At 35.0% G+C, this 27,706-nt stretch overlaps 1 protein-coding gene across 2 annotated transcripts; it reads right to left on the bottom strand.

Moving 5' to 3' along the window:
- Positions 1–1,052: 1,052 nt before the first annotated feature.
- Positions 1,053–27,241, bottom strand: LOC117565620 (sodium/potassium-transporting ATPase subunit beta-2). Of its 2 annotated transcripts, none has more exons than XM_052003223.1 (7): positions 27,112–27,241; positions 26,905–27,050; positions 3,897–4,037; positions 3,719–3,838; positions 2,283–2,575; positions 2,036–2,204; positions 1,053–1,967 (listed from the first exon to the last, which is right to left on the bottom strand). In XM_052003223.1, the coding sequence occupies exons 2-7, from the start codon at positions 27,047–27,049 to the stop codon at positions 1,864–1,866; spliced, it is 972 nt and encodes a 323-aa protein (XP_051859183.1). In that variant the 5' UTR covers position 27,050; positions 27,112–27,241; the 3' UTR covers positions 1,053–1,863. The 2 variants fall into 2 exon arrangements, with proteins under 2 accessions (XP_051859183.1, XP_051859184.1); XM_052003224.1 differs by lacking the exons at positions 26,905–27,050; positions 27,112–27,241 and adding exons at positions 6,265–6,484; positions 9,316–9,418 and having other exon boundaries at positions 1,054–1,967.
- Positions 27,242–27,706: the final 465 nt, after the last annotated feature.

The following is a 27,706-nucleotide window of genomic DNA, read 5'->3' as shown; positions in this document are numbered from 1 at the left end:
AGTTAATATTTGGGAAACATTTCTATTTTAATTAACTTTTTGTTTTTACCATATAAAACTGAAACCAAACAATTAAAAACTATTTTTCAATAATTTTTCGCATTTTTTGGGTTATCAGCGGTTTTGAATCTTTGTCAATAAATACCATGTTAGTTTGTGCACAAAACCAATTTTTTCTTTTATTGCCAGTTTTTGTTGTCGGCGCTGCCATTCAGCGGATACAATGAAAAAGGATTTGGTGCTATTTACTGGATATTTTATTATTGCCTACCAAAAAAACAGAAAAATTAAAATTGATTTAGCAATTTACCTGAACCAACCCAAAGCAAGCAACACGTTGTTTTGGGATATGTACATATATTTAATGAATATATCAATTACCCCAAAAATATAAATTCGATTCGTTACCTAGTTTTTGTAATATTCTACCTAAAAGTTAGTCAATAAAGTCAAATAAAGATTTGGATACCAAATCTTTTAAGCAAAAAAAAAGTTGGGCTGTGGACCTGGAATTTTTGGAGTATTTCCCAAATATATTTGTTGGCAAATAATAAATGTTCGTAATTCGTCCAATTCGATTTCCTCGTCGTATTATCCCTTCTAAAAAATCTAATGAAGTAAAAATAATAATCGCCGCTGAGGTCTATTGAAAATTACTAAGTGCATTCATGAAACAGAACTATATTGGAAGAGATAAAGAAATGACAAAGAATCAGTCTTGCAGAAAGTATAAGAACTCACTCTATAAGAGCTCTTATCTATTCATTGACATGATTTTTATCTTGGTTGCGAATGTGTCTACTTTATTAGGTAATATTGCCTATCTTATCTGACAGTAACATATGACAATAGCATATGACCACGTAAATGCTTGAATGTAGTTTCATAATTATATGACGCTTGTCCAAAATTCTGAATTCAATGGGAGTATAACGCGGATTTGGGGTTATACGCTTTATTATTATTTTCAAAAGATTTACGATACGACTCTTAGATATTCTAAAAAATCTTAGTTAAATAAACTAAACACAAAGTGAAATTTTTGTTTTTTTTTTTATTGAGTTGATTGTTATACATTTCATTTGACTTGCATCTTTTATTTATGTTTCTTTGTAAATAGATTAAAATATTCTTCGTAGGATACTGTATATAAATATTGTGTATAAAATTTGTTGTATTTTATGCATTTAAATTTTTTTGGTTTCACTCTTTTTGGAAAATTTTGTTGGCTCCCAAATTGAAGTTGAACTGTAGATCTAAGTTGTACATCTCTTGGTCGAAACGATTTACTTTGTTAACTTTAAATATGTGAACTCCTATTATAATAATAAATTATTATTATAATTCGGTTTCCTGTTTAGAGTGGATTTCACATAACTATAATTGAAGAGTACATTCAACAAGAATTTAGCTTTCTTGTACAAATTTCCACTTCTAAATGGCAGTTTTATTATCATTTTCAAATTTAATTTATTTTTAGTTTGCCTCCGTTTTTGTATTTTTTTAAATGTTAATTTAAATAAGCAATAACACGTAAAATAGTTATAGCATGGAACCATTCTTAATGAGATTCGTAATTAGCTTACATTTAATTTAGCGTTTTGTATAATTTAAAAAGGAGTTGTATTCAAAGATTGCATTATCAAAAAAATTTTCTTTTTGCATTTATCAAACTCGATTTTTATCTTGGTGGTATATATGCATATGTATAATAATAGCAAAGTTGTGTTTTTGATGTTATTTGTAGTTGTTAGGAAAAATATAAATATGGTGTTGTGTTTGTTATTATATTCTGACTATTAGAGACAATAGAGTAAACATCTATTAGTTACTAACATTTTCTTGCCTTTCTTTAGTCTCTCATTAATCGATCAAAAGCTCGTAGTGTACCGATCCGATTCTTTCCTTGCGATCGTGAACAATGTTGCGTGCCCAGGCTTTGCATTCGATGTTGATAATAATGCCCCCTGAAAAGGATGAAATATATGAATAAAAATATATAAATTTAAATCATCATATTTCGAGTTATACTCACGTTTCGGGCGCTGAAAGTGCACGGCAACAAGGGGACTCAAATATCCTTCTGAGTTCTGGTATGGGTAGAAATAACCTGGAAAGCCGCGAATGGGCAAATAGTTGACTGGGCCAATGTTCTCTTGATCAGCCGGATTCTCTCCCTCGCAAGAGACCCAAATTGTGTTAAGCTATGTTACACGAATACTTCCATTAGTATCTTCTAAGTTGTTTTTTCACTATGAGTCTTTTATAGTACTACTACTCACTTTGTGTGCCTCCTTCTTTTCGATATCGGCAATGTACGTCTTCAAATTTTCGGGCATGGCAGCTGGCAAATCCTGCGAACTATTGTAAAAATCGGGCCTCCAGTCGTATATCTTGTTTAGCTTGAGAAAAATGCATGGGGAGCTCTTGTGATAACTGTAGTTATTCTCCTTAGTACATGGAGACCATGACTTGATATCTACATCGCACACCTGCCCTTTTGGTGGTGGTTGATTGTAGTCGCAGTTGTAAATATTTTGTCCACGTCCAGGAGTCAATCCGGGCACTTTGTACACTAAAAAAGGTTGACATTATTAATACAATAAATTGTTTTCCATTAGCATCAAAATAACTTTCGTCCCAGGCAAGTTATTGGATTTAATAATACTTATGAAACAATAATACTTACATATGTGTCTCACTATTAGCTATTGTTTATGTTAAATAAATATAATGGGCATAACTGCAGTTCTAAGAAGCTTTTTTTTCATTTAATTTTTTGTTGGAATATTGTTTTCAGCCAAGTATCTAAACAACAAATCAAAACCAACAACTACAAACAATTAACTTCATCCTATAACTCATGATCGTCCGCTCTCATATTTGGTGCGGCTGCAATCGATAGTAAAAAACTACGTTCACAGTACAGTGACGCCATTAGCAACTGTAACTGGAACTTTATCAACAACTACAACAGTTTCAACCGTTCATCGACCTAATAACACCTTCTGCTGAGCCGGCAATCAAAACATCTCTTACCAGTGCGCTTGCCGCAAAAAATAGTTTGACGTGCAGTCTGGTATGGATCGGAAGTAAGCATAGCCTATATAATTCTAAGTTCAGCAAATTAGGCTAAATAAACCCTTGATCGGCATGGACCATAAAAAACCGAATGGGGATAATACTTTTGCGAAACAGTTACTAATACTTTCGGTGAACTGTCCCCTACTTTTAAAGTGGAGGAGAACAACAAACATGAACCCTCTCCGACCTCAAAGCTAGAGCTTGTATTTTGGTATATTTTGGGAATAATACCGCAATATATTGCTTTTATTCAAAATGTGTAGCGGGTATCTCACTGTCGAGCACACTCGACTGTAGCTTTCTTACTTCTTTTTATGGTTCTTAACATAACAGAGAGTTAAGCTTTTGGTGCGTTAGGTGACAGTGATTTGCTTATACTAATTTTTATTTTTTTTTGAGATTCTCAGCTAATTTTTTGATAAAAAATAAATTTTTAGAAGTCGGCACAACCAAATCGAAATAACGATTTCCTGACATTAAGTTCTAGCAAAAACAAAGAGAACTCCAGTCAATCTATGGTTTTTCTATGTATTATATGTATATAAACCAGCAATCCTTATGGGTCTTGCAGATCTATGGTGTAGTTACTCAAGTTTTCTACATGTGACAATGACATGGAATTAATAGGACTTACCTGCAAGAAAATCATCTAATGAGTCTGTCCAATGCTTATAGTTCTCGTGTTGTGTGCCCTTATACCATATCAATGTGCTCTCCACATTATCAACTGGTGGCAGAGGACGAAATCCAAGACCTGAAAAAAGTTATAGATGAGATTTATATGTGTGAGTAATTTGCAACATTGTGCTTACCTGGATTTGTACCAATGATTGAACTATCCAATGTCCATTTCGGTATTCGTGGGTCTAATGTCTGGAAGAATGCCCACATGCAAATGGCAACAAGTGCACCAAGAACTCCATAGAAAGCAAAATAAAACGTGCCGATTTTAGCTGTAAAAAATTCAGGGAAGTGTTTGATTAGGTTGTCATTATATGTAAACCAACAACTCAATTAAATAGTAATGCAATTCAAAATTCATTGCTGTGGATCAACAATGTCGACGGCTCAATTGATTTGATTGAATTATCGTTTTTAAATTGACATCGGAGCAGCCGACCTCACTTAATTAAAAAAAAAAAAATTGGATTTCGCCAATTGAATAGTTTATTCATATTGGGACTGTTGTCTTGCGCAGAGTATAAGAGAACACCTCGACTTAAGCAATGAATAATGTTTTTATGAATTGTATGTGGGTATATATGTACATGTTTCACTTCTATGATTTCTCTTAAATTCTCGTTTCAAGAGTACACTTTACTTAAGAGTGACCTCTGCCTCTTTGACCAGTGTTGCCAGTTTAGCTTATTATAAGCTAGTTCTAGCATATTTGAAAATGGAAAAGCTTGTAAAATATGCATCTAGCTTATAGCTTGAAATATAGCTTATTTTAAAATTCATCTGTTCTTTTTTTGCCGATGGTTATGTGCATTTGGTATGATCGTGAATGTATTTCTAATTAATAGTGACATCAAAGAACGATCTTTTGTAGTGTTACCACTAATCGTTTGGAGTTGTGAAATTAAATAAAGCGTTTGTTAAAATGCCAAAAGAGATATATGTACATATGTATGTATGTATAAACAAATTTTTCGCAGCATCGAAGAAACATATGTTAGCAATAGGCAGTAATAAGACATTTAATTAGATTTTTGTTCAATTATACAGAAAACTATTATAAATCCATACCAATTGGTGTTTTTTTCTTTTGGAAACTGTCGCAATGGAAATTTAAAGACCTAATCATAAATATAGCCCCCAAAGATTTTTGCAACCCACATAAAAACATAAGGTTTAATGTTTTCTCTCATTTGGGAGTAGGTTATTTTTCTGCATTATTTTTTTTTTTAAATTTGGCTTATTCTAGCTTGTTTTTTCAAAAATCTAGCTTATACGGGTGCTCAGAACCTGGCAAGACTGCCTTTGACTATGCTCAATATAGCTCTCTGATCGTTGCCAAGCTGTCATACATACATATGTATGTACATGTGTTTTATATACATAAATATGTTCATCTATAAAAATAAAAATTGGAAGAATTAAAAAAAAACATTGCAAATTTAATTAGGGAAACAGTTTTTAAGCCGCTTTAACATGCACATGCATAACTGTCATAAACTCAGGCAATTAAAACAATGTACATATGTGTGTTATTATGTGTTATGTGCAAAGTCCCTAATTGATTTTCGTGTTATGCGACGACCGCGAGTGACTGCCGCGCAGACCGGTGGATCAATGGTTGACTTGTCTGGTTATGTCAGTTTCATTCATTCAGCATTTTATTCACATAGAGCTGTGATCATGTAAGTTAGAAAAGAATGAAGCATTTGCGTACATATGTATGTATGTATATATTGCATGAAACATTGAGTGTGTGTAATATGTATATTCATATATGTCTATGTATGTACATACATATGTTCTGTTAAATACTTTATTACAAAACTCGATAATTTTCTTTAAATTCGAAATTTGATATCGATCAGCAGGTTTTTACTAGGTAGGTAGTACCTACTAGGTACATATATGTATGTATGTATGTATGTACATGTATGTAGATACAAATTTTAACTAATTTCTAACTGCAGTGTCAGGGCGTACCAGCGTAAAATATGTATTTCTGACAGCCAAAAAACAAAGCTGTAGTGCTACATACATATGTACATATGTATGTACATATATAAACAACATATGTACATACATATACATATAGGCTTACATACGAATATATGGGATGTAAGTGTTTTGTAATGCGAAACTCATGTATGTACATATGTATGTATATAGTACATACACTTGTAGACTATAAACATTTGCATCAGCTACTCGTATGTGGTATTTAAAATTTGTTTATTTGTTTGTACTTATTTATTTCCCTAGACAGGGTTGTCATTTTAATAATATATTTTACTAATATCGTATCTTCATAGAAACGAGTAAGCTACAGTCGAGTCCAATATAAATATATTTATGTACATATGTACATATATATGTATTTATATTCTGTTGTTTTAGAATATAATAAACAATTAAAGTAGCCTTTTTTTGGTTCTGAATCTGAAATATTACTTTGTACTACAATTTACAGGTGTAACGATGAAATTAAACCACTGAACTTACCCCATGATTTACGATCTCTTCCCATAACTGTACCCTTCTCGGGATTATATAGAAAATCACTGAAACTAAATGGTTCCGGTTTGCGAAGATTTTGTAGGTCATTTTCAGTATTAGATGTTGACATTGGTACTGGTTTCGACATTTTGGTGGGTTGTTTATGTTTCTTTTATATGATGTTATTGTAAATACTTCGAAAATGAAGTGCACTTATTTAGACGATCTAAAAATTCAAATTATGTGTTTTTTTATTTTAGAAATACTTTAAATTTATAACATGTCCGCTTATTTCTCAATGGCTCTATGCTTTGTTTTGCATCCCGAGAATTTCTCTACACTCGTGTTTCCCCCGCTTGACTCTTGGCGCCATTTTGGCTTGCTCCTGACGCAATATACCACCACTAACCGCTTTTCAGGCAATACCAGCGAAGCTTTTTTTTTTTTGTTAGTTAGAAATCAAGCATCTGTATCGTGGTAAATTAGAGCTAATGCCAATGAAACAAACATATAAAACTACTGTGGCTAATGTACTAAAGACAATATGAAAATATGTCAGGATATGTACAAAAGTATACATACATACATACATACATATGTAAATATAAACATACATACATACATATATGTATGCTCATGTGTTTTTGAAGTGGAATTGCCGGTGGAGTGGTATTTTCATCGCGTCATTAGCGTTGACCATAAGATATTTTTGAATCTTTGCCTTTTATTAATATTAATAATTACAGATTTTTTTTGTTATAATTAAAACAAATAGCTAACCACGCACGTTGTAGGGTACTTATTAACATTGTATGTATGCACCCATGAACATATGTACACTAAGCAGAAAAAGTCTGCGTACAAACTTAACGCGCAACTTTGATGTTAAATAAAAATAGTTGTATTGAAGATATTGGCTTCATTTTTTTTTTAAATTAACAACATATCTATTATGAAAAAATATAACCAGTCTTCATTTATTTCCATCAGCAACTTTTTTAATTAAAATCAAAAAACAAAAAATACACCAGTTTTCGAATCAGAAAAAGTCTGCGTACAAACTTAAATTAGTTTAAAAAAAAGCCATTTATTAATAAAATATTACAAAAATTAGTACGAGGTAGGATAAATAGGAAGGTTTATTGTGCCAATCAAGCGTTTTGGCATTGATTAAACCAATTTTTGGTGAATTCTGGTGGTATTTCGATCCACTCATCCAAAATTGCTCCCGAGGGAGGAAACCGTTCGTCAAACTGGACCAAAAAGGGAAATCTCAGCGGGAAATTGTCGAATTTGTTTTTAAAACGCATTCTATGATTAAAAAAGTCAAAAAAAATTGGAATCAAACCGGCACAGTTCAATCAAAGCCACATTCTGGTAGGCCTCCAAAACTGACCGATCGAGAAGAGCGGGAGATTTTGATGTCGGTGAGGCGTAATCCTGGGTCAACTGCCGCAAAAATTGGTCAGGACATAAAGGAGAACTATAAGAAGGATTTACATGATAAAACAATCCGAAAAATTTCCGAAAAATTTCCAAAAAGTAGGACTTTCATGCCTGTGTTGCTCACGCTGCCACCACCGTACTTAACTGCTGGCGCAAGGTTATGCACATCAAGGGCTGTGCCAGGTTTGCGCCACTCAAATTTTCGCCCTTTTATGTCAAATTGCTCCAATAATTGAAAATAACTTTGTTCCAAAAGGCTAAAGGCTATTGGATGTATTTTTTGTAAAATCAAAGCGCTTCGCTTTACTGACGGGTGATATGAGAATCTTCTTCCGCGCAACACAGGCATGAAAGTCCTACTTTTTGGAAATTTTTCGGAAATTTTTCGGATTGTTTTATCATGTAAATCCTTCTTATAGTTCTCCTTTATGTCCTGACCAATTTTTGCGGCAGTTGACCCAGGATTACGCCTCACCGACATCAAAATCTCCCGCTCTTCTCGATCGGTCAGTTTTGGAGGCCTACCAGAATGTGGCTTTGATTGAACTGTGCCGGTTTGATTCCAATTTTTTTTGACTTTTTTAATCATAGAATGCGTTTTAAAAACAAATTCGACAATTTCCCGCTGAGATTTCCCTTTTTGGTCCAGTTTGACGAACGGTTTCCTCCCTCGGGAGCAATTTTGGATGAGTGGATCGAAATACCACCAGAATTCACCAAAAATTGGTTTAATCAATGCCAAAACGCTTGATTGGCACAATAAACCTTCCTATTTATCCTACCTCGTACTAATTTTTGTAATATTTTATTAATAAATGGCTTTTTTTTAAACTAATTTAAGTTTGTACGCAGACTTTTTCTGATTCGAAAACTGGTGTATTTTTTGTTTTTTGATTTTAATTAAAAAAGTTGCTGATGGAAATAAATGAAGACTGGTTATATTTTTTCATAATAGATATGTTGTTAATTTAAAAAAAAAATGAAGCCAATATCTTCAATACAACTATTTTTATTTAACATCAAAGTTGCGCGTTAAGTTTGTACGCAGACTTTTTCTGCTTAGTGTATGTACAACATACCCATTATTTATAAGCGTATTTTAAGTCTCTTTGCTGATAAAAGAGAAAAAGAAAAAATTGCTTAACTTTGTCGGGGGCTACTCCGCTCTTAGCTCTGCACGTACATACATACATACATATGTATGTACAAACAACCACACCTTTTAGTTTGCAAGTGAGGCATTTTTTTGCTGGACCCGCACACTCTTACAAATATCATAATGTGATAACGCAATGAGGCTGAGCTTATAGAAATGTTTTGCTCTATAAATCATATCTCTTTTGTTAAAGTATAGTACTTCAAGACAAAATCCTCTACTGATATCTTAAAGTAACCCCTATAGATACAATTTCGATAAATGCCAAGGCATGACTTCTTGCTCAACTATTTCAAGGAACACAAAACATTACAACCACGTTCAAGAAATGAAATACTGAGCAGAATAAAAGGCACTGTCACAAAACAAAAGGATGTGTTATTGCACTACATTATTACTGGGCACTAGTGAAATTTACGTTGCATATAATTTATTCGTTTAAATAATAATTATACCCGTCAAGCTGCCAACGCTGAACGCTGTGCGTCGAACGTTTCGTTGACGTTCAAAACTAATTTAAGACTGAAAACCAAAACTGAGCTCTGCCTATAGGACAGTGAAACAGACTTGGCTTGGCTTGATTCTCGTGTCGTGTTTTGTATCGATACTTTGACAACAACAAGTAAACAGAGTAGCACTGTGCTACTAGCACATAACATCGTAACCACCAGCGAGCAAATTATTAAAAAGAAATAACCCTCACTCTCTCATTCTCCTTTTCACTGTGTTTGTCTCGCAAGCGGGCTCTCTCAGCCTGGCCTTTGGTATCCGCTCTGAGCGACTTTTGAGTTTGTTTTGAGCGCAAAACTGTTAGGTCTACGGAACGGAAAATGGTTAAGCTCTAAATGTGTTCATCTTTTAGTCTCAGAGAATAGAATTACACTCATTACTCATTGAGTTCAAGAGCAGCAGTGCCACGTAATACCAGAACAGAGTGAAAATAATACTTGTACATACATACATACATACATATATCATAATATTCTACATTTGTATGAGCAATTCATAAAACAGTCAAATACGACGGAAAGAAATGATTTAAGTTAATGTTAAAATTGGAGCTGGAAACGTTTTTTTGGTGGCTTCTTTGTGTTTTAAGATCTTATCCCAAACTGACAGGCGCCACAGAAATCATTATCAACCAAATACCAACTATCTTTATGAGATTTTAGGTGACACAAAGCTGATGTGGAGTCGGTTTAAGAAACTTTTCAGCTATTTTAAAAAGTTTAATTTTATCACATTTCTTATGTTCAAGATGAAATAAAAAATGTATTATTGGAGCCAAAAACACAATACTCTTAATTATATTCGTGATTATTTTATACCATTATAAATGAAACGCATTGATCAGTGCAACATGACACCACGTTCCTTATATTAATGTAAAAAATTAAATCGGAAATGGATACTGCAAGTGCGTCAAAGATTTGTGTTTCTTTACAAATTAATTATTATATTATATATAAAAAATACCGTGTCGATACTCCCATATTAGAATGCATGTGAATGCCAAATCGGCAGTTCCATATGCAAAAAATACGACAACCTTTAAAACGCTGTTCCCAGATAAGCATAATTTCAAACATGCGAAAGAGTGATACGTTTCGCAAGTTCCCAAAATTTTAGAGTGACCGTTTTTGGCAACATTTATAACCCTAGATTTGGCACGGAATTGGAAGATTCCAAAATTTATGTCTACATCACTCAAACATTTGCGTATTAAATAAATGTAGTTGTTAAAAAACAACAGATGAAATCACCTTCATTGCCTACTATATTTCTATGGCGACAATATCCCACATATTACTGAAACTGTGTTGCTATTTTTTTTTATTTTAAATTTCATATGTAGATGCGACTAAATAATATAAATTAATGGTATTTCTCTTCACGAGAAAATACCTCATGCGCTTTCTTTTTTTTCAAATCATCCACCCTGATGCTTTTATTCAATGACATATCATCCGATATGAATTCGAAATAATACGTTGTCTATGTTCTCTCAAGTAAATGTGTTGATTTAATTTTCTTATGCATTTCAATATCGGAGTATCGTTACGCTTAAAACTTTTTTTGTACTAACTGCGAATCGAAATAACGCCGCAAAAATTTTGAAAGGCCTTGTTTTTATATGCAGTTGCGTGGAAACAACACGACTTCACGTATTTGGGAAAGCCGCTTTATAGGCAAATGGTTCAGTGTGTGGCCATAATTTTTAGGGTCATAAGGGTTGCCAAAAACGGTCGCTCTAAGATTTTGTGTAATAGAGTAAGAGTATTTAGACCAAGTATATTTGCTTTGATGATGCAGTTCTATGCAAGTGTTTATACCAAACTGCATCACGCGAACAGTAAACAAACTCAGATAGGAAGAAGAATATCAAAAACAGTGGAAAGAAATCAAACAAAAAGTAGCAATTTCACAGAGGGCATTTAAAAGGTATAGATATATATAATTTTCTTTTATTATTCATCAAATGCCTCTACTTCTTTCTGTTTTACATCATAATAAGCAAATCGCTCATTAAACATTTTGTATGCCTCTGTCTATTTTCTTTGATTTTTTGACTTTGGTTTTTATTTTTTTAGAATTACAAAACAATTTGAAATAAATTTAAGGTGTCAAAATTTGCAAGTGAACCAGCTGATTTTCATGGATATCGCACTTTTTCGATAAATATACCAAAATATTAGCCAAAATATGCCGCATACAATTTATTTGTTTTAATGCATTCAACAATTTCATCTGATCCCAACCAAATTGTCAGAAATTTTAAAGACTGCAGTTATAACCGTGGCTCTTCTCGTCCATTTCCCTTCAGTCCTCGCATTAGCGAAGGAAGCTAAAACAAATTTTGAAACTTTTCGAACAGCTTCGCTTCGAAAACAGAATAAACATCATTCATAGAATGGCACAAATAACAATATTTCCGATTAAACTAACTTTGTTGTCAAACTAAAAACTTTAACAAATCCTCACAACTCAAAACATCACGCTTTTGGAAATTAACTTCCCCAACCATAACAACCGCAATAGCCAAATTTTAATAGTTAATCGTGGCTAAATCCTGCAGGAAGTCGCAAGATAATGCTACGGCCAATAATAAAATCAGAACCTAAAATCTGTATAAGCACGATCAGATTCACTTAACCCAAGGAACCAAGGAATCAACTATAAGAAGAAAAAGAATCTATTTGCAACCCAGAAAGAAAATCTATGCTAGAAAGTCAAAATCGAGAGGACCCGACAATATTCATTTTTTAAGGATAAGGTCCTGATTCCCCATGTGGAACAGTAGCAAGACCAAATACTTATTAATTATGTATTGTTATATCCGTGGAGAAACATTTCCTAGTGAAGACACAACATAGATATATAAATTTCGCGCAAAAGTGTATAATGATTATCTCTGAAACTAATGCGAATTTCGCTATGCTCCACTCGCTTTCCACGTTTGACGGGATTATCGGCATCGATCTGGTGACCCGGACAACCACAAAATCTAATTTTAAGTGTTGTAACCAGATGTGCAAAATTTTAAACGTGCGAAAAGCGATTCGTTTCGCAAGTTCCCTAAATCTTAAAGTGATCGTTTTTGGCAACCCTTATGACCTTAAATTTTGTACGGAAACGGTAAGAAACACACCACTAAAACATTAAATAAATAATAATAATAATAATATTAAATAAATTCAATTTCAATTTTACAATTATATACTACTCAATAATATTAATTAATGCGAGGAATATCATTAAAAAAGTTATATTCTATCCTATTCTATCAAAATGCCTCAGGCGCTTTTTTCTTAATTTGGGTTTTAAATTATTCATTTAGATGCTTCTCTTTACTTTGCCGATATGAGAGAGGAATAATAGGTTCTCTATTTTTTCGCGTGTGAAATTGATGATTTGATATCCACATACATTCCAATATCGGAGTATCGATACGTTTAAAATTTTATAGTGGTGGGAACTGCGGAACGAAATTTAGTTGCAACAATTTGCATGGAGTTGTGTGAAAAAAAACAGTCGCATATGAATTTAAATTATAAGGAAGGAGGTTCTCCAGAATGTGGCAAACATATTCAAAATGATGGCAATGTGTGAAGGTGTTTTCGTAAAATCTCACAAAGCACTTGCATATAACACAAATGTCGTTTCTATCCTACGGACTAAACAGCCAAGGCAACAGCATTTTTGGTTTGAAACGTTAAATATGAATTGGGCAGACTATTTTCCCGGCAACAATAATGAGCAAATAGGAGTCATGCAACGATTACGTACATTACGTCATTAGTTTCTCGCAAAACGAAGAGGCGCATATTATATAGGACTGAATATCAGGAATGAATATCACGGGCCACACATAATTCTTCCATACCTGCAGAGACTAAACGTCCAAAATCTAAGAACTGGGTGCACAGTAATAAAGAAAGGATCTACAAAATCGTCTTCAATTATATCTTCAATTATTATAACCTTTCCTCAATCTCGACTACAAGTTTCTGGTCTACAGTACTGATTATTCAAACTGTGAGAGAGGTATAATCTCTGCTAACTCATAATTTGTAAAATTTCCTTTACGGGGCCAGAAATCCCTTTTTCAGTGAATTCGAAAACTGACTACTTAAATTTGTTGGGCTATTTCTTCGAATATTTATTAACAAATTCTTATACAAAATATAACAAAATAAACTAGTTGATCTAATTGAGGAATAAATAACATGTGCTCAGTTATGCTCTATATGAACTTTTTAACACACGCTTATTTTTAATACTTGTTCCAAAGACCCTTATTTCTAATTACACTATTTATTCGATTTGGCATACATTCTACCAAATTTGGAATTACTTCTTTTGGAATAGCTCTCCATTCTTGCCACAACTTGTGCTGTTTTACTGAAACCGATTCGTAGAGTCCCAATTGATTTTTCACTATCGAATAGGATTGAGATCAGTCCATTAACTAAACATTTTGTTTGCGATCCATTCTTTGACGATTTTGGACGTGTGTTTTGGACCTCTATCTTGTTGGAATGTGATATCACTCTCCTTATATCCACATTTCTTAACAAAATCGCAAAGATGGGTCTGCAGAATACAAGTATGTATATATTCCAGGGGTTTGGCTAGTAAAATAAATAGGGAATAAAAGATTGCAGTAAACAAACAAGAGAGGAAGACTAAGGGAACGGGGAACAGAAACGTTATTTTCTTAGCGCAATAATTATACCGGGAAAAAACAATTAAAATTCATTGCCAAAAAAAAAATATATGGTTTTTAAAATTTCAAAATAAATCCGATACAATTCTAAAAATTCCGTGCAGTCTTATCACTTCTCCCAATTAGTCTATTGAACTAAATAATTTTAATTTTGTTTTAGTTGAAGCCATTAACAAGCAGCTGCTCTAACGGAAAAATGTCTGCAGAGATATGTCGGTTGACCTATAACAGGCTGGTCGACACACTGTGGATGGAGAACGCCTGAGACAGCCCAATGTTCACTTTTGAAGGTGTTAACACCCTGACATGCAAGGACGACCCAACATTGCTTTAGCTGAAGGCAACCGTCTTCAAGCTGGACGGCTTATGGGAAGGGGCCAACCTGGACGTAGTGAACAGAAATAATATTCCGTCCATATCGGAGGTAAAGGTGCTCCTTCCGATAATCGTTCAGAGTGAGATCAATAAGGAAGCCGCGGTTTTACCTTAAAAGCGCAAAGGTGATATGGCTTGGGGCTTATGAAGCGTGTACCTTTGCCTCAAAAAATGTCATCCGACCGACAAGGTCCTACACATATTGTGGTCAAGGAAGGTAGAGGCAGATTTCGGTCTTGAGAGCGGAACCGATTCCCTCTGAACTTCAACCTGACTGACAAGACCGAAGAGGTTTTGACGGAATTGTCCATGCAGACAGATCCCTCGCGAGCATGCTTTGGTTCAGGAACCGTGCAATATAGGTGAGGAACCCACATATATAAGTACTATTATACTCCCTCTCTGATAATAGGTAAACTCAGTTTAAAATTGAACTTAACAGGGTTTACATGGTTGAGACATTCAGAAACCCTTACAATACGGACTAGATGGAGTTCTCCAGTATTGTTACAAACACTCTAGATCCGCCGAGTGCAACCAACTCGGAAAAGCAAATAGAAACATCTGTGAATGTCCTCTCAGAAGGACTACATTGAGTTTCCCGCCAATCCAGCAGGCTCTCCAGGCCGATAAGAAGATCGAAGCTCTGTGGAAGGGCAAGCAAAAATTTGTTTCTGACTTAATCCTGTGTTGATAGACGCTATGCTGGGAATTCCAGACAAAAGATCCATCTTAGCCAAAGTAATGTCGAGGAAAAATAATTCAAAAGATATGCGTAAATACATTTCTTATGAGTTTTTGTTTACAACTGCATGGAACATTTTTTATTTCTCTACCGAAAAAAATGTACAAATGAGCATAATTTTAAAGTGCGGAAAAGCAATATATTTAGCAAGTTCCAAATTTAGAGTGACCGTTGTGGGCAAACTTTATGATTCTAAATTTTGCACGGAAATGCTAAAAAAAACAAAATATTATGGGCACACCACTCAAACATTTGGCTATTAAATATGTATATAGGAAATTAAAAAAATACCGATGAATCCCATTCATCGATGATTCTGTAAACTTTGCCGATATAAGTGCGCAATAATAGGTTGTCTATTTTTTCGCATGTGCATCTGCTGATTTGATATCCACATTCATTCCATTTCGAAGAATCGAAGCGTTTATTTTTTTTTTGTACTGGGAGTTGCGGAACGAAATGTCGCCGCAAAAATTTTCAAGCCGGTTTTTTTATATGGAGTTGTGAAGATTTCGCACATCTGGGAACAGCGTTTAACTAACAACTGCAGCAGACTTGGAAACTCGAGTATACAGTCTGCTGCTGACTTTTCGCCATTGCCGACTTTAAATGAGACGCCAAGAAAATAGTTACTTATTTTATTCTCATCGAGTTTTTTTTTTTTTGGTATTTTGTGTTTAAAAAATATTCCATATTTATGTGCTGTTTCTATTATCATTTGCATAAACATAATTCTGAATAATAAAAGAAGAACAAGACAATTTTTAGGCAACTAATACGCTGACTTGCTTACTATATGTGTGTATATTGTATGTACATATCAGACATCGTCACGGGTGGCAAATTTCGACACTCGACTCACACCCGTACTTTTAAGAGTGCGAGTGCTACTCGTGCACTCGCAAACCGAGTGAGAGATACACACTCATTCAAAATCATGCGAGTGCTGCGAGTATGAGTCATTGTCATACTCGAGCCTTTCTTGCACTCGCCTATTCGGCACCCGATCATTTTAGGCACTCGGCTTGTACACACTTGTGTCTCGCGGGTGGTTGTACAACTGCAGCAGACTTGGAAACTCGAGTATACAGTCTGCTGCTGACTTTTCGCCATTGCCGACTTTAAATGAGACGCCAAGAAAATAGTTACTTATTTTATTCTCATCGATTTTTTTTTTTTTTTGGTAGTTTTGTGTTTAAAAAATATTCCATATTTATGTGCTGTTTCTATTATCATTTGCATAAACATAATTCTGAATAATAAAAGAAGAACAAGACAATTTTTAGGCAACTAATACGCTGACTTGCTTACTATATGTGTGTATATTGTATGTACATATCAGACATCGTCACGGGTGGCAAATTTCGACACTCGACTCACACCCGTACTTTTAAGAGTGCGAGTGCTACTCGTGCACTCGCAAACCGAGTGAGAGATACACACTCATTCAAAATCATGCGAGTGCTGCGAGTATGAGTCATTGTCATACTCGAGCCTTTCTTGCACTCGCCTATTCAAAGGCACCCGATCATTTTAGGCACTCGGCTTGTACACACTTGTGTCTCGCGGGTGGTTGTTCTTCGTGCAACCGATCATTTTAGACACTCTTGACGAAATGCTCTGACACTCGCGAGTGTTTTGCTCAGACACTCGCGAGTGTTTTGCTCAGACACTCGCGAGTGTTTGATCAGACACTCGCGAGTGTCTGAGCAAATACTCGGGTGTTTTTCCCCCACCCCTATTGATGCTTGTGTGTCGCGGCTCGCGGGTAGATTTTATGACTTTTGACTTCTTTGAATGATTTTTGGGTGTTTTTTTACTTTGACAAATGATCAAATAAAATATCAGGTGGTTTTTCCTGAAATTTATTTTTTACATTCTTATTATAAGCATAAAAATAAAACAGATTAGTTGTATTTTTACTTGTTTTGTTCCTTATCAATATATAAAAATTCTTTAAAATTAAAATTTAATTTTTATTTATTATATAAGACATCAAATAAATACACTACACAAAGCCAAAAATAGTTTTCGAATTTAAATTTTCAAGAAATAAAATGAGTGCAAGAACATCGCACCAGCAATAACAAGAACAATACAAAAAGCCGACGGCATTTCTTGCATCTCAATATACATACACACAAACGTACATATGTATGTACATACATACAATCGTGCCGGTCCACCCATAACCACCGGCACCGGCTTTACCCGAGTGCATAGAATCACCGATCGCAAATTGCCGAGTATGCCTCGGCACTCGCACTCGCGAGTGTAAGGCTCGCGAGTGTAAGGCTCGCGAGCAGCTTTTGCCATATTTAGCTATTTCCCCGCTAGATCTGACGGTTTTCAAAAGCAAAATGCGGGATAAATTGAAAACTAGCGGCTAGCGGGAATTATAGCTATTTGCAAAACAAAACTGATGGAACTTTAGTTTTTTAAAAACATCTGGTACCTTTGTGTATTTTTATGTTTTACTATGCCACACTTTAAAACCTTGCAGTAATTTTGCATTGCAATGGAAAAAAAAACATCGATATGCCAAAAGATCTTTGCATTTTTATCGATTTATAGTTTTTACTAGTTTTATACTCTATATACATGACCATCTGGGTATTTCACAATTTCCAAAACGATCGTGTGGGGCAGTTAAAATACCAAGATTTATAAACAAAAACCCCGCGTCATGCTTAGTTGCAAGGCCCTTCTTTAAGAATTGGTTGCCTCTAGGTGCAGCCGATGATCCCAAATGCTTTTGTAAATATTGCAAATGCACCATTAATACGAAACTTTGTGAATTGCACGCAACCATAAATCTTCGTCATCTGCGTTTTCACAGACGAATAAAAAATAACGATTGTTACCGACTGTCTCTAAAAAAAACCTGCCAGCAAGAGGCGGCATTGTCTTTATACATATGTCCATATATTGCGACGCATTCATTGGTCAGCCCATTGACCATTTGGGATTGTTGTGCGGGAACAAATTTCACAGAACAAACTGCACCAGAATAGGGCATGATTGACGAAATTTACTGATCAAAAATACTTAATAAAAAAATCAAATTAATACAAATATTGTTTTACTAACGTAGCTTTATATTTTGGCTATCATCCTAATTGTCTGGCGGTTTCTAGCGTTTTTCATATGTTACTTTAGCTATTTTATGAGAAGAAGAATTGGCAACACTGCTCGCGAGTGTAAGGCTCGCGAGTGTAAGGCTCGCGAGTGGCGATTATGCCTCGGCACTCGCACTCGCGAGTGTAAGGCTCGCGAGTGGCGAGTATGCCTCGGCACTCGCACTCGCGAGTGTAAGGCTCGCGATACACTTATTGCTCATGAGTATAAGGCTCGCGAGTGTGTGTATTTTTGGCCACTCGCGAGTGTAAGGCTACCGAAAAGGCACATGAGTAACGGGTGCACCCGTTGAGTGTGTATACCCGTGCCGTTCTCTGGTACATATATTGGGTTACCGTTTAATATATTCGATTATTAAATCATATGATTAATTGAAACCATACAATTTATAATTGCAATTAGTCTAAACAAAATAAAAATAATCGATTAATTAATTTTTGCGTAGCAATTTTTTTTTTACATGTGAATGTAATGCAATTACTTATTTATTTAGTACTGAATGAAGAAAAAATAATTAGACGCGAAGAAGTTAGCCTATTAGTCTTTTCTGTAGAAGTAGCATTCGCCATAAAAAAGACGCTCTGCCAGTACTGATGAGCCAATAAGGAAGCAATACAGGCCAGATATAACATATTCATACATATATATGTACATATAGCTTATAATGTATAGCTCAGCTTTAAATGCTAAAACATATTATTTGCAATATTTCAACTTTTTCTCGCATAATCGTCACTGCACTTTTTTCCTTCATTTTGTAAAAATGTTTCTACACTTTGCTGGTTGTTGGAACCATTATAAAATGCTACTAAACATTTAGTGTCGCGATTATTTTGTAGTATACTCCGTTAGTGATTCAATTAATCGAATTCCATTTTTCGATACAATTAAAGCGCTAATTGAAAAAAAATTAAACGATTGAGAGGTATCATATGATTAATCGTGCTATCACTATTGGAGGTGCAAAAACATCGATGTTTCCCCAATATCGATGTTTTCGATGTTTCCCAGACACATCGATATATCGAACAAATTTTTTCAATTTATAAAACAACGAAAAATGGACGAAAAAAGTAAATAAATGTATTTCAAAAACAACTTAAAATGAATATAACAGAACACTATTTTCAGTTTCTTACAAACTAACAATTCGTTTTTTCTCATTAACTAAATTTTCATTTAGGGATCTTTTGAGATCAAATTAAATCGTTATTTTTGTTCAAAAATAGGAGAATATTTCCGTATTTTGCCTCTGATGTCAAAACAGTCGATGTAATGTCACTATCGATGTTGAAGTTGTCAGGCCAACATCGATATATCGATCTAGCCATGTCCGTCTGTCCGTCTCACCTTCCGTCTGTATGAACACCTAGATCTCAGAGACTATAAGAGATAGAGCTATTGCAGCATTTGTTATATTTGCACGCAGATCAAGTTTGTTTGAAATTCTCGCCACGCCCACTTTCGCCCCCGCAAATCGACAAAAATCGAATAACAAGAGTAATTTTAAAGCTAGACTCTCGAATTTTGGTTCCTGGTTTTGGTTGCGATTGGATAAAAATTGAAGAAATACTTTTGTATTGGCCAAAACGCCTACCTAATAGGGGTCTTATATGCTTTGGCTGACAATTTGGTATATTTTGCAATCTATGGGTTATCTTTAAATTAGTACCATATCAATATATCAATTATACAATTTGTCATTTTTAGTATTTTTGAGGTATATTATTTTGGTATATTTTGAGAATATTACCGCAATATTTTGGTCTTATTCAAAACGGGTAGCGGGTATATCACAGCCGAGCACACTCAACTGTACCTTTTTAACTTGTTTTTTATATGCTACGCCATTTTATTAATTTTGTGACCACTCGTGTCCTATTTTCTGACAAGAATAAAATTACCCATTTTATCTTTGATTATGTATACGAAGAAAACAACTTGGGCTAGGATGTTAGATTAAACGTCGAAGGAAATCGAAGGAAATCGCCAACGATCACATTTCTGATTTGGTATAGGTGCTACCCCGCAACACTACTGTCACGAACACAACCATGAGGTTGATTTACGCGGGTGCCGTAGGTCCCTGTAGACGCAGACCATAAGAACTGGTCGGCTTATAGGAGAGAGTCAGGCAAGACGTAGTGGATAGACACAACATTAAGTTCATGCGGAAAGCCAATATTCAATTCGCAATTGTTGTTCAGGAGAATGGGTTCTTTTTCAGAAGGTAAAGAAGGAGAACCCGGCTGTTTCAATGTGCTCTTACCAATAAAGTAGGACACGTGATCCTTCAGATAAAAAAAATCGAGGATAAGTTCTTTAAGCGTAACGTGAACTTTTACCTCAGAACATTCAATGAGAACCCGTTGTAGCTAGTTGATTTGGAAATATATCTTGGTCTAGATAGCGCTACGGACTCCTCCTGTACACTAACTCCACAGTGTGTTTGCGAACCTCTACTGAATGTGCTTAAACTTAACACCACTATTAATTCAAAACAGTTTCGGTGGAGCTCCTCTTTATCATAGAAAAAGGAGTTGTCTACATGGCGTTGGTCTAGAAACCGTACATAGCAAATGGCAACAGGGAATCGAAAACTACAACCATTTTATTCCGACGATGGTAAGTAGATTGAGAACTGCCATCTTTATTGGGAAGGAGTTTAAAGCTCATATACTGCCTTATTACAGTACCTATGATCTTACTGTCGTAATGCTATAGCTGTGTAGGATGTTTGCTGTTAGCACGACTGACCTGCTCCACCGGAAGATCTCATTAGATTAGTGGTTCTCCCGAAAGTAGCTTATCATCGACACGGACGCCAATGCCCTAGAAGGAATTCATGGATTACAACAACATTCAGTCCAGACTAGGTCCGCAAGTAAAATCCACTTGATGAAGAAGCTAGAATCAAACGTAAATATCCAGACTAGGTCCGCAAGTAAAATACCCATTTTTAATAAAGGCAAAATATTGCGGTATCATTTTGAAATATACCGAAAATAGATATACCAAACGTATGTTTGGTATATCGATGTAGTACACCATTCAAAATATACCATAAACGGCACAATGTCCAGATTGTCGGCCAAAGCAACTCAGACCCCTAGTAAGTAGGCGTTTTTGCCCATACAAAAGTATTTCTTTAATTCATTTTTATCTGAACGCAACCAAATTTTCAGGAATCATAACTATTACAGTAATTATTATATATACCAAAATTCGTAGCTCTAGCTTTAAAATTACACTTGTTATTCGATTTTTTTGATTTGCGGGGGCGGAAGTGGGCGTGGCAAAAATTTGAAACAAACTTGATCTGCGTGCAAAGTCGAAAAAAATTATAGCTCTATCTCTTATAGTCTCTGAGATCTAGGTGTTCATACGGAACGGACTGGCTATATCGCTGTTGACGCTGATCAAGAATATATATACTTTATAGGGTCGGAGATGCCTCCTTCTACCTGTTACATACATTTCCTGCCGGCACAAAGTTATAATACCCTTCTACCCTATGGGTAGCGGGTATAAAAAGGATTCCTCACCGCATTCCGTAAATTGTGCAGGCTCTGCAGTCGAACTAGAAGATCGATGCAACTTTAGTAAGTTTACTAAAATGTTCCACCTTCGCTTGGATTTATGCCTTACCCTTTAGAGCAACTCAAAGATAACATTCTCGTCGAAGGCAAGTAAATACAGTCATTGGATTCCCACCGATTATATGATATTCAGCCTTACAGTGCATCCGATGGCTAACGAGCATGCGTACATAGAGGGTGTGTCTATTGAGCCTCCTCTCTATACTCTAGTATTCTCCATAGAAAAATCATTTAAACCAAAAATTCCTTGACAATCGATGACATGCGATTTCAATAATTCCTTGACATGCGATTTCAATTACGCAGGGTCTTATTTTTATTAGCACTGCACCAGCGATCTATCGCTTCCTTAATCCTCAATCCATGGGATTGTTAGCTACATGGGGTGACTCGACCATGACAAAGGAGGCGCGATGTGGTAGTCTTGGGTGGAGTCTTCTCGCTCCTTCATTGGAATCTAGCCTTAACACATGCTGTTAATCCAATAGATGGACCTTCCAGTTAAGTGCTTATATGGAGGACAGAAGCATTTTGCAACTGCAATATAAAAGACTTTTTAACCATCATGGAAAGGACAAACCGTCAAGCGCTACTTAATCAGAGGCGCTCTCAGGCTGACCCCAACTAAATCATTTGAAGAGATTATTGGTATCGACATACACTTGGCCCTTACGTAACACGGACTGTCTTAGCACGAATTCGGCCTTACACGGTTACAAATTTGCTTCCATCCCCCATTTAACACGTTAAAAACCTCGTTCTTGCACGATTGCAAAATATTGATATATTGATATATCGATAGCTACGAAGAAAAGATCCCTTTAAGACAGCGGATCATTCAGGAAACGGCACTAAGGATTTATGGAAAGCTCGAGCAAAATGGAGAGCCCTCTTCCAGCATAGATTTCGTTGCTAGTAATGGATGGTTCGAGAAATAAAAGAAAGGTTTTCCATTCATTGCCTAAAATTTAAGGGCGAAGCGGCATCGGCCGATGATGGGGCTGCTACCACATACCCAGAAGAAATACAAAGGTTCATTAAAGAAAAGGAATTCCTGCCCAAGCAAAATTTCAACGCGGATGAAATCGATCAGATTGGTTTAACGATAGAAAAGCTCCAAGAAGGTTTTGCATATGCTAGCAGCTTGAATTTTTAAATTCAGATCCGGTCATCGAAAATACTTTTGCCTTATAAGGAGTGCTAAAAGAAGTTTTAAAAGCCACCAAACAATCGAAAATGACTGATTTTTTTATAGGGAGCCACCAAAGAAGAAAACATGTTGAAAAAAAGGAACTGGTTTAAACTATAAATGAAACTAAATCCATTTCAAATTTGATATGAATAGAAAACAAGTAAGAAAGTTACAGTCGAGTGTGCTCGACTGTGAGATACCCGCTACCCAAATTTAATAAAGCCAAAATATTGCGGTATCATTTTAAAAATATACCGAAAATACTAAAAAATACTAAAAATATACCGAATGATATGTTTGGTATATCGATATAGTACACCATTCAAAATATACCATAGACGGCACAATGTGCTAGATTGTCGGCCAAAGCAACTCAGACCCCTAGAAAGTAGGCGTTTTTGTCCATACAAAAGTATTTATTTAATTACTTCCACAATTTTTATCTGATCGCAACCAAATTTTCAGGAATCATAACTACTAAAGTAGTTATTGTATAAACCAAAATTCGCAACTCTAGCTTTAAAATTACGCTTGTTATTTGATTTTTTTGATTTGCGGGGGGGAAAGTGGGCGTGGCAAAAATTTGAAACAAACTTGATCTGCGTGCAAACATAACAAATGCTGTCGAAAAAAAATTATAGCGCTATCTCTTATAGTCTCTGAGATCCAGTGTTTCATACGGACGGACGGACAGACACACAGACGGACAGATGGACATGGCTATATCGTCTCGGCTGTTGACGCTGATTAAGAATATATATACTTTATAGGGTCGGAGATGCCTCCTTCTACCTGTTACATACATTTCCTGCCGGCACACAGTTATAATACCCTTCTACCCTATGGGTAGCGGGTATATATATGATCTTAGTTTTTAGCATTTTTAAGTTTCTATAAAGTTTAACCGGTTGATTAATTATATGAAGCAACTTTTTTTTATATAATACCAAATAATAATATTGAAAATATGAATGTTATGCATTTATTAAAGGCATATCCACAATAACTTTTGGTGAATTTTGACTAAATGTAGAAAACTTTAATAAAAACAGACCAAATTTGAACCATACAAAATTTTTATTGCTACCAATTTAGAATATTGTATTGAACCTTATTTTGCATTAAACCCTTTCGCTTATCACGGGGTTTACGTTCCTATACATCATCGTGTTAAGCGAAACATGGATTCAGTACAAAATAAGAGGATATGTGTTAAGCGAGGGCCAAGTGTCATTACTGGAAGTCCAGTATCTCGTAGCGTCTGACTATACTACCCTCCTCCCTTGTACTGACGACATAAATATATTTTTTGCTATATATGTAGGGCTGCGCATTCATAATGATCTCCACAACCATCAAGGCTCGAAGTTGGAAGGGGGTGGGGGTAGCATTTCTTAGGTTGAAGTTTTCGCTATTTGGAAAGCTGCAAAAGTGGTGCGGAGCTGTCAAAAAAATTTTGCATGGCCAAAAACAGATGGTTATCGCTTGGGGCTATGTCCGGACTATAAGGTGGATGCATTAACACTTCCCAACCAAGCTCCCGTAGCTTGTGACGCGTCACCAAAGATGTATGGGGCCTGGCGTTGTCATGATGGAACCCAACGCCCTTACGATTCACCATGGCTGGCCGCTTCTGTTCAAGTGCAATCTTCAATCGCTCTAGTTGTTCACAGTAGAGGTCAGAATTGATGGTGTGGCCATAGGGCAACACTTCATAATGGATAATTCCTCTGATATTCCACCATACACTCAGCAACACCTTCTGAGCCGTCAGTCCTGGCTTTGCCACCTTTTGAGACAACTCACCGTGCTTCGACCTGGATCTTTTACGCTTTATGTTGTCATATGTGATTAATTTTTCATCACCAGTGACTAACCGATCCAGAAATGAGTCGAGTTTATTACGGTACAACAAAGATTCGCAGATTGATACACGGTCGAAAAGGTTTTTTTTGGGATGACACATGAGGCACCCACACATCGAGCTTGTTTGTTAAATTTTTCGACTTTAAATGCCTATGGTCGGTTTCCGTGCTTAGTTGCAGCCCCTCTGCGATGTCACATGACGATCTCGATCCACTATTTCCATTATTTTATCCGTATCAACGGTCACTGGTCGTCCGGAAGGCTTGGGTGTTTCGGTATCAAAATTGCCACTTCGGAAACGCCTAAACCACTGTTCGGCGATTTGAATCGAAAGTTTGTTATCTCCTAAGACAGCAATAATCTGTCTGCGAGATTCCGCAGAAGTTTTTCCTTGTGCGAAATAAAATTTAAAATTTGCCCGAATTTCTGCGTTTGTGAACTCCATTTCAATCGATTGTAATTTTTTAACGTGGAAGCTCATGTAAATACGACTATATTTGACTTCACAAGCGAAGCACGAAATTTGAATCTAAAAACGGGTATGTCATTACCAAACAACCTAATACATATAAAGGTAAATTTAAGGAAAGTGTTAAAATATAGCAGAGCACTAACAAATTTTGTTGAAGTGATTTGTAAATATAATTAAATTAAATGTAGATCGGTGAATCTTCTTCTCCAAATTCCCATGTCTACTATTAGGCTTTTGATTGATATACCACTAAATTTTGCAACAAGAATTGTTGTTAAAAAAAGATTTTAGCTCCCTCTCTTACAAAAAAATGAAATTTATGTTTGAACACTCGAACATCGTAACTTCTTTTATTTTCGAGTGCCTCGTTTTTGTTTTCTTGGAATCTAAAAATTAAATTAGAGCTTCCCTTACCATTTTAAAGCTAATCAAGTTTAGTTTTACCTGTTTGAAAACAAAATAAAGTTGTGACATAAGTTTTTTCTCTCTTTGAATGCGTACAAAGGTCGTCATCAGAGACATAATAAACTTGGAGGTCATCAATTTAAAAAGGTCATTCAATTTAGTACGGCATAAATTAGTTGCATCCGCCGTGCATTTAAAATGCTAGATTTAACATCTGTGTTATCTTAACCTTTTATATTTATTTCAACTAATAACTGAAATCAAAATCTTTGACTTTATAATGTTATATAGAATGTATAATCTATACATCTTACAGATAATATGAATTTTCCATTTAAAGCAACCTTTTTTTTAACGCCAATTTGATTTATTCCAAAGCAATATAAATTAGATATGACATTATTTGAATCTATACAACACTCTTTATTGTTTAAGCTTTTTTGAAAGGAAGCCTTACTCAAGAATTGGGATACATTTTTAATAGATCACATTTTGTAACATTTTATACTTATGTAAACAACTAAATACGACAAGAAATAAAACAGACTTATAATTTTAAATTTAATCCAAACTTTAGTTTTTTTTGTGGTTAGTCTTTGTTTGGAAAACAAAATGCTTTAATATTTTAATTGCGACATAATTTATTTTGGTCAACAAATGGATTTTATAAACAGGAATTTCACAATAAATCAGCATCAAGTAGTAAAATTTATTGGATAATAACATGATGAGCAGTATATTTGACCCGACATTAGTCTGATACTTATGTCGGCCAATACTGTGCAAAATAAATTACCACCCCTAATTGACGAGAGCTATTCAAAAACAAACCCTTAAGCTTTCATAACTTACATGAATTTATGAGAAAGTTACTTTATGTCTAAAATACAGTTGATTATGTGTATATGAATGAGCAAATGCATGCGTAGTTTATTAAACGCGCTATTGTTGACAACAAAAGCAGACACTTAAAAAGATTCTTTCACATTCAAATATAGCTATGTATATATGTATCCCAGACTTACCCCAACTGTCAATAGTGCGTCCGAAATATGAATTATCCTCATCGTCATAGATCATTTGCTTAAATGACTTCTTTTTTGGGCGCTCGAGTGGCCTAGCATAGTACTGCTGAAACCCATCAATGCAGTCCTCGGTAATGGTTGGCATTCTGATTATTACGTTCACTCAGATTAGTACAAATTACATACGTTTAATTTTCGTTCTTATACCTTGTACTAATCTTAATCCTATGAATTTTTATATGCGATCAAGTTGCCTTTTTGGCTTCTTCACAACGAGACTGATCGACACTTCCCGTTCCAGAAATTGGACTCAACTGAATTGAGCTCGTGCCATAATCCAAACCAAAGCAAAAATTTAAGCTGCGTCGATGTCGCAGGCGTCAAGCGTTGGTCATTATCATCAACCGAATGATCATCATAGTGTTACATATACATTCATATAATAAATAATTTGATTTTTTTTGCTTTGCCCCGTGCACGAACACGAAGCCTTGTCTAAGCAGATTTGTTCTACAAGTTGCAGCGACATGTCACTGAAGCACACGTTGATGCTGACTACGTAAACGACATCTACATCTACATGTACGTACATACATATGTATATACATAGGATGCATACATACATATATGCAAATTAAAGTAATGTTTAACAAATCGCTTCGAGTGGCGGAGAATTTTAAAAATAATAGCACAATTAAAAAGATAGATGACAAATATTCAAACAATTCATAAAATGTGCTTATTATAGAATCTATATTTCAAAAATAAATACGATAAAATATCTTCTTCTAAAATTCTAAAG

The sequence above is a fragment of the Drosophila albomicans genome, chromosome 2L, assembly GCF_009650485.2.
Source record: "Drosophila albomicans strain 15112-1751.03 chromosome 2L, ASM965048v2, whole genome shotgun sequence".
NCBI classification, from domain to species: Eukaryota; Metazoa; Arthropoda; class Insecta; order Diptera; family Drosophilidae; genus Drosophila; species Drosophila albomicans.
The sequence above is the reverse complement of the archived record's forward strand: the minus strand, read 5'-3'. Positions and strand labels throughout refer to the sequence as shown.

Bases quoted from the DNA above. Each gene is read 5' to 3' on its own strand.
- LOC117565620 (XM_052003223.1), bottom strand. From the start codon at position 27,049: ATGCCAACCATTACCGAGGACTGCATTGATGGGTTTCAGCAGTACTAT. The intron at 4,038-26,904 runs GTAAGTCTGGGA...AATTTTTTACAG, and splicing joins ACGCACTATTGACAGTTGGG to CTAAAATCGGCACGTTTTAT. The intron at 3,839-3,896 runs GTAAGCACAATG...AACTTTTTTCAG, and splicing joins AATCATTGGTACAAATCCAG to GTCTTGGATTTCGTCCTCTG.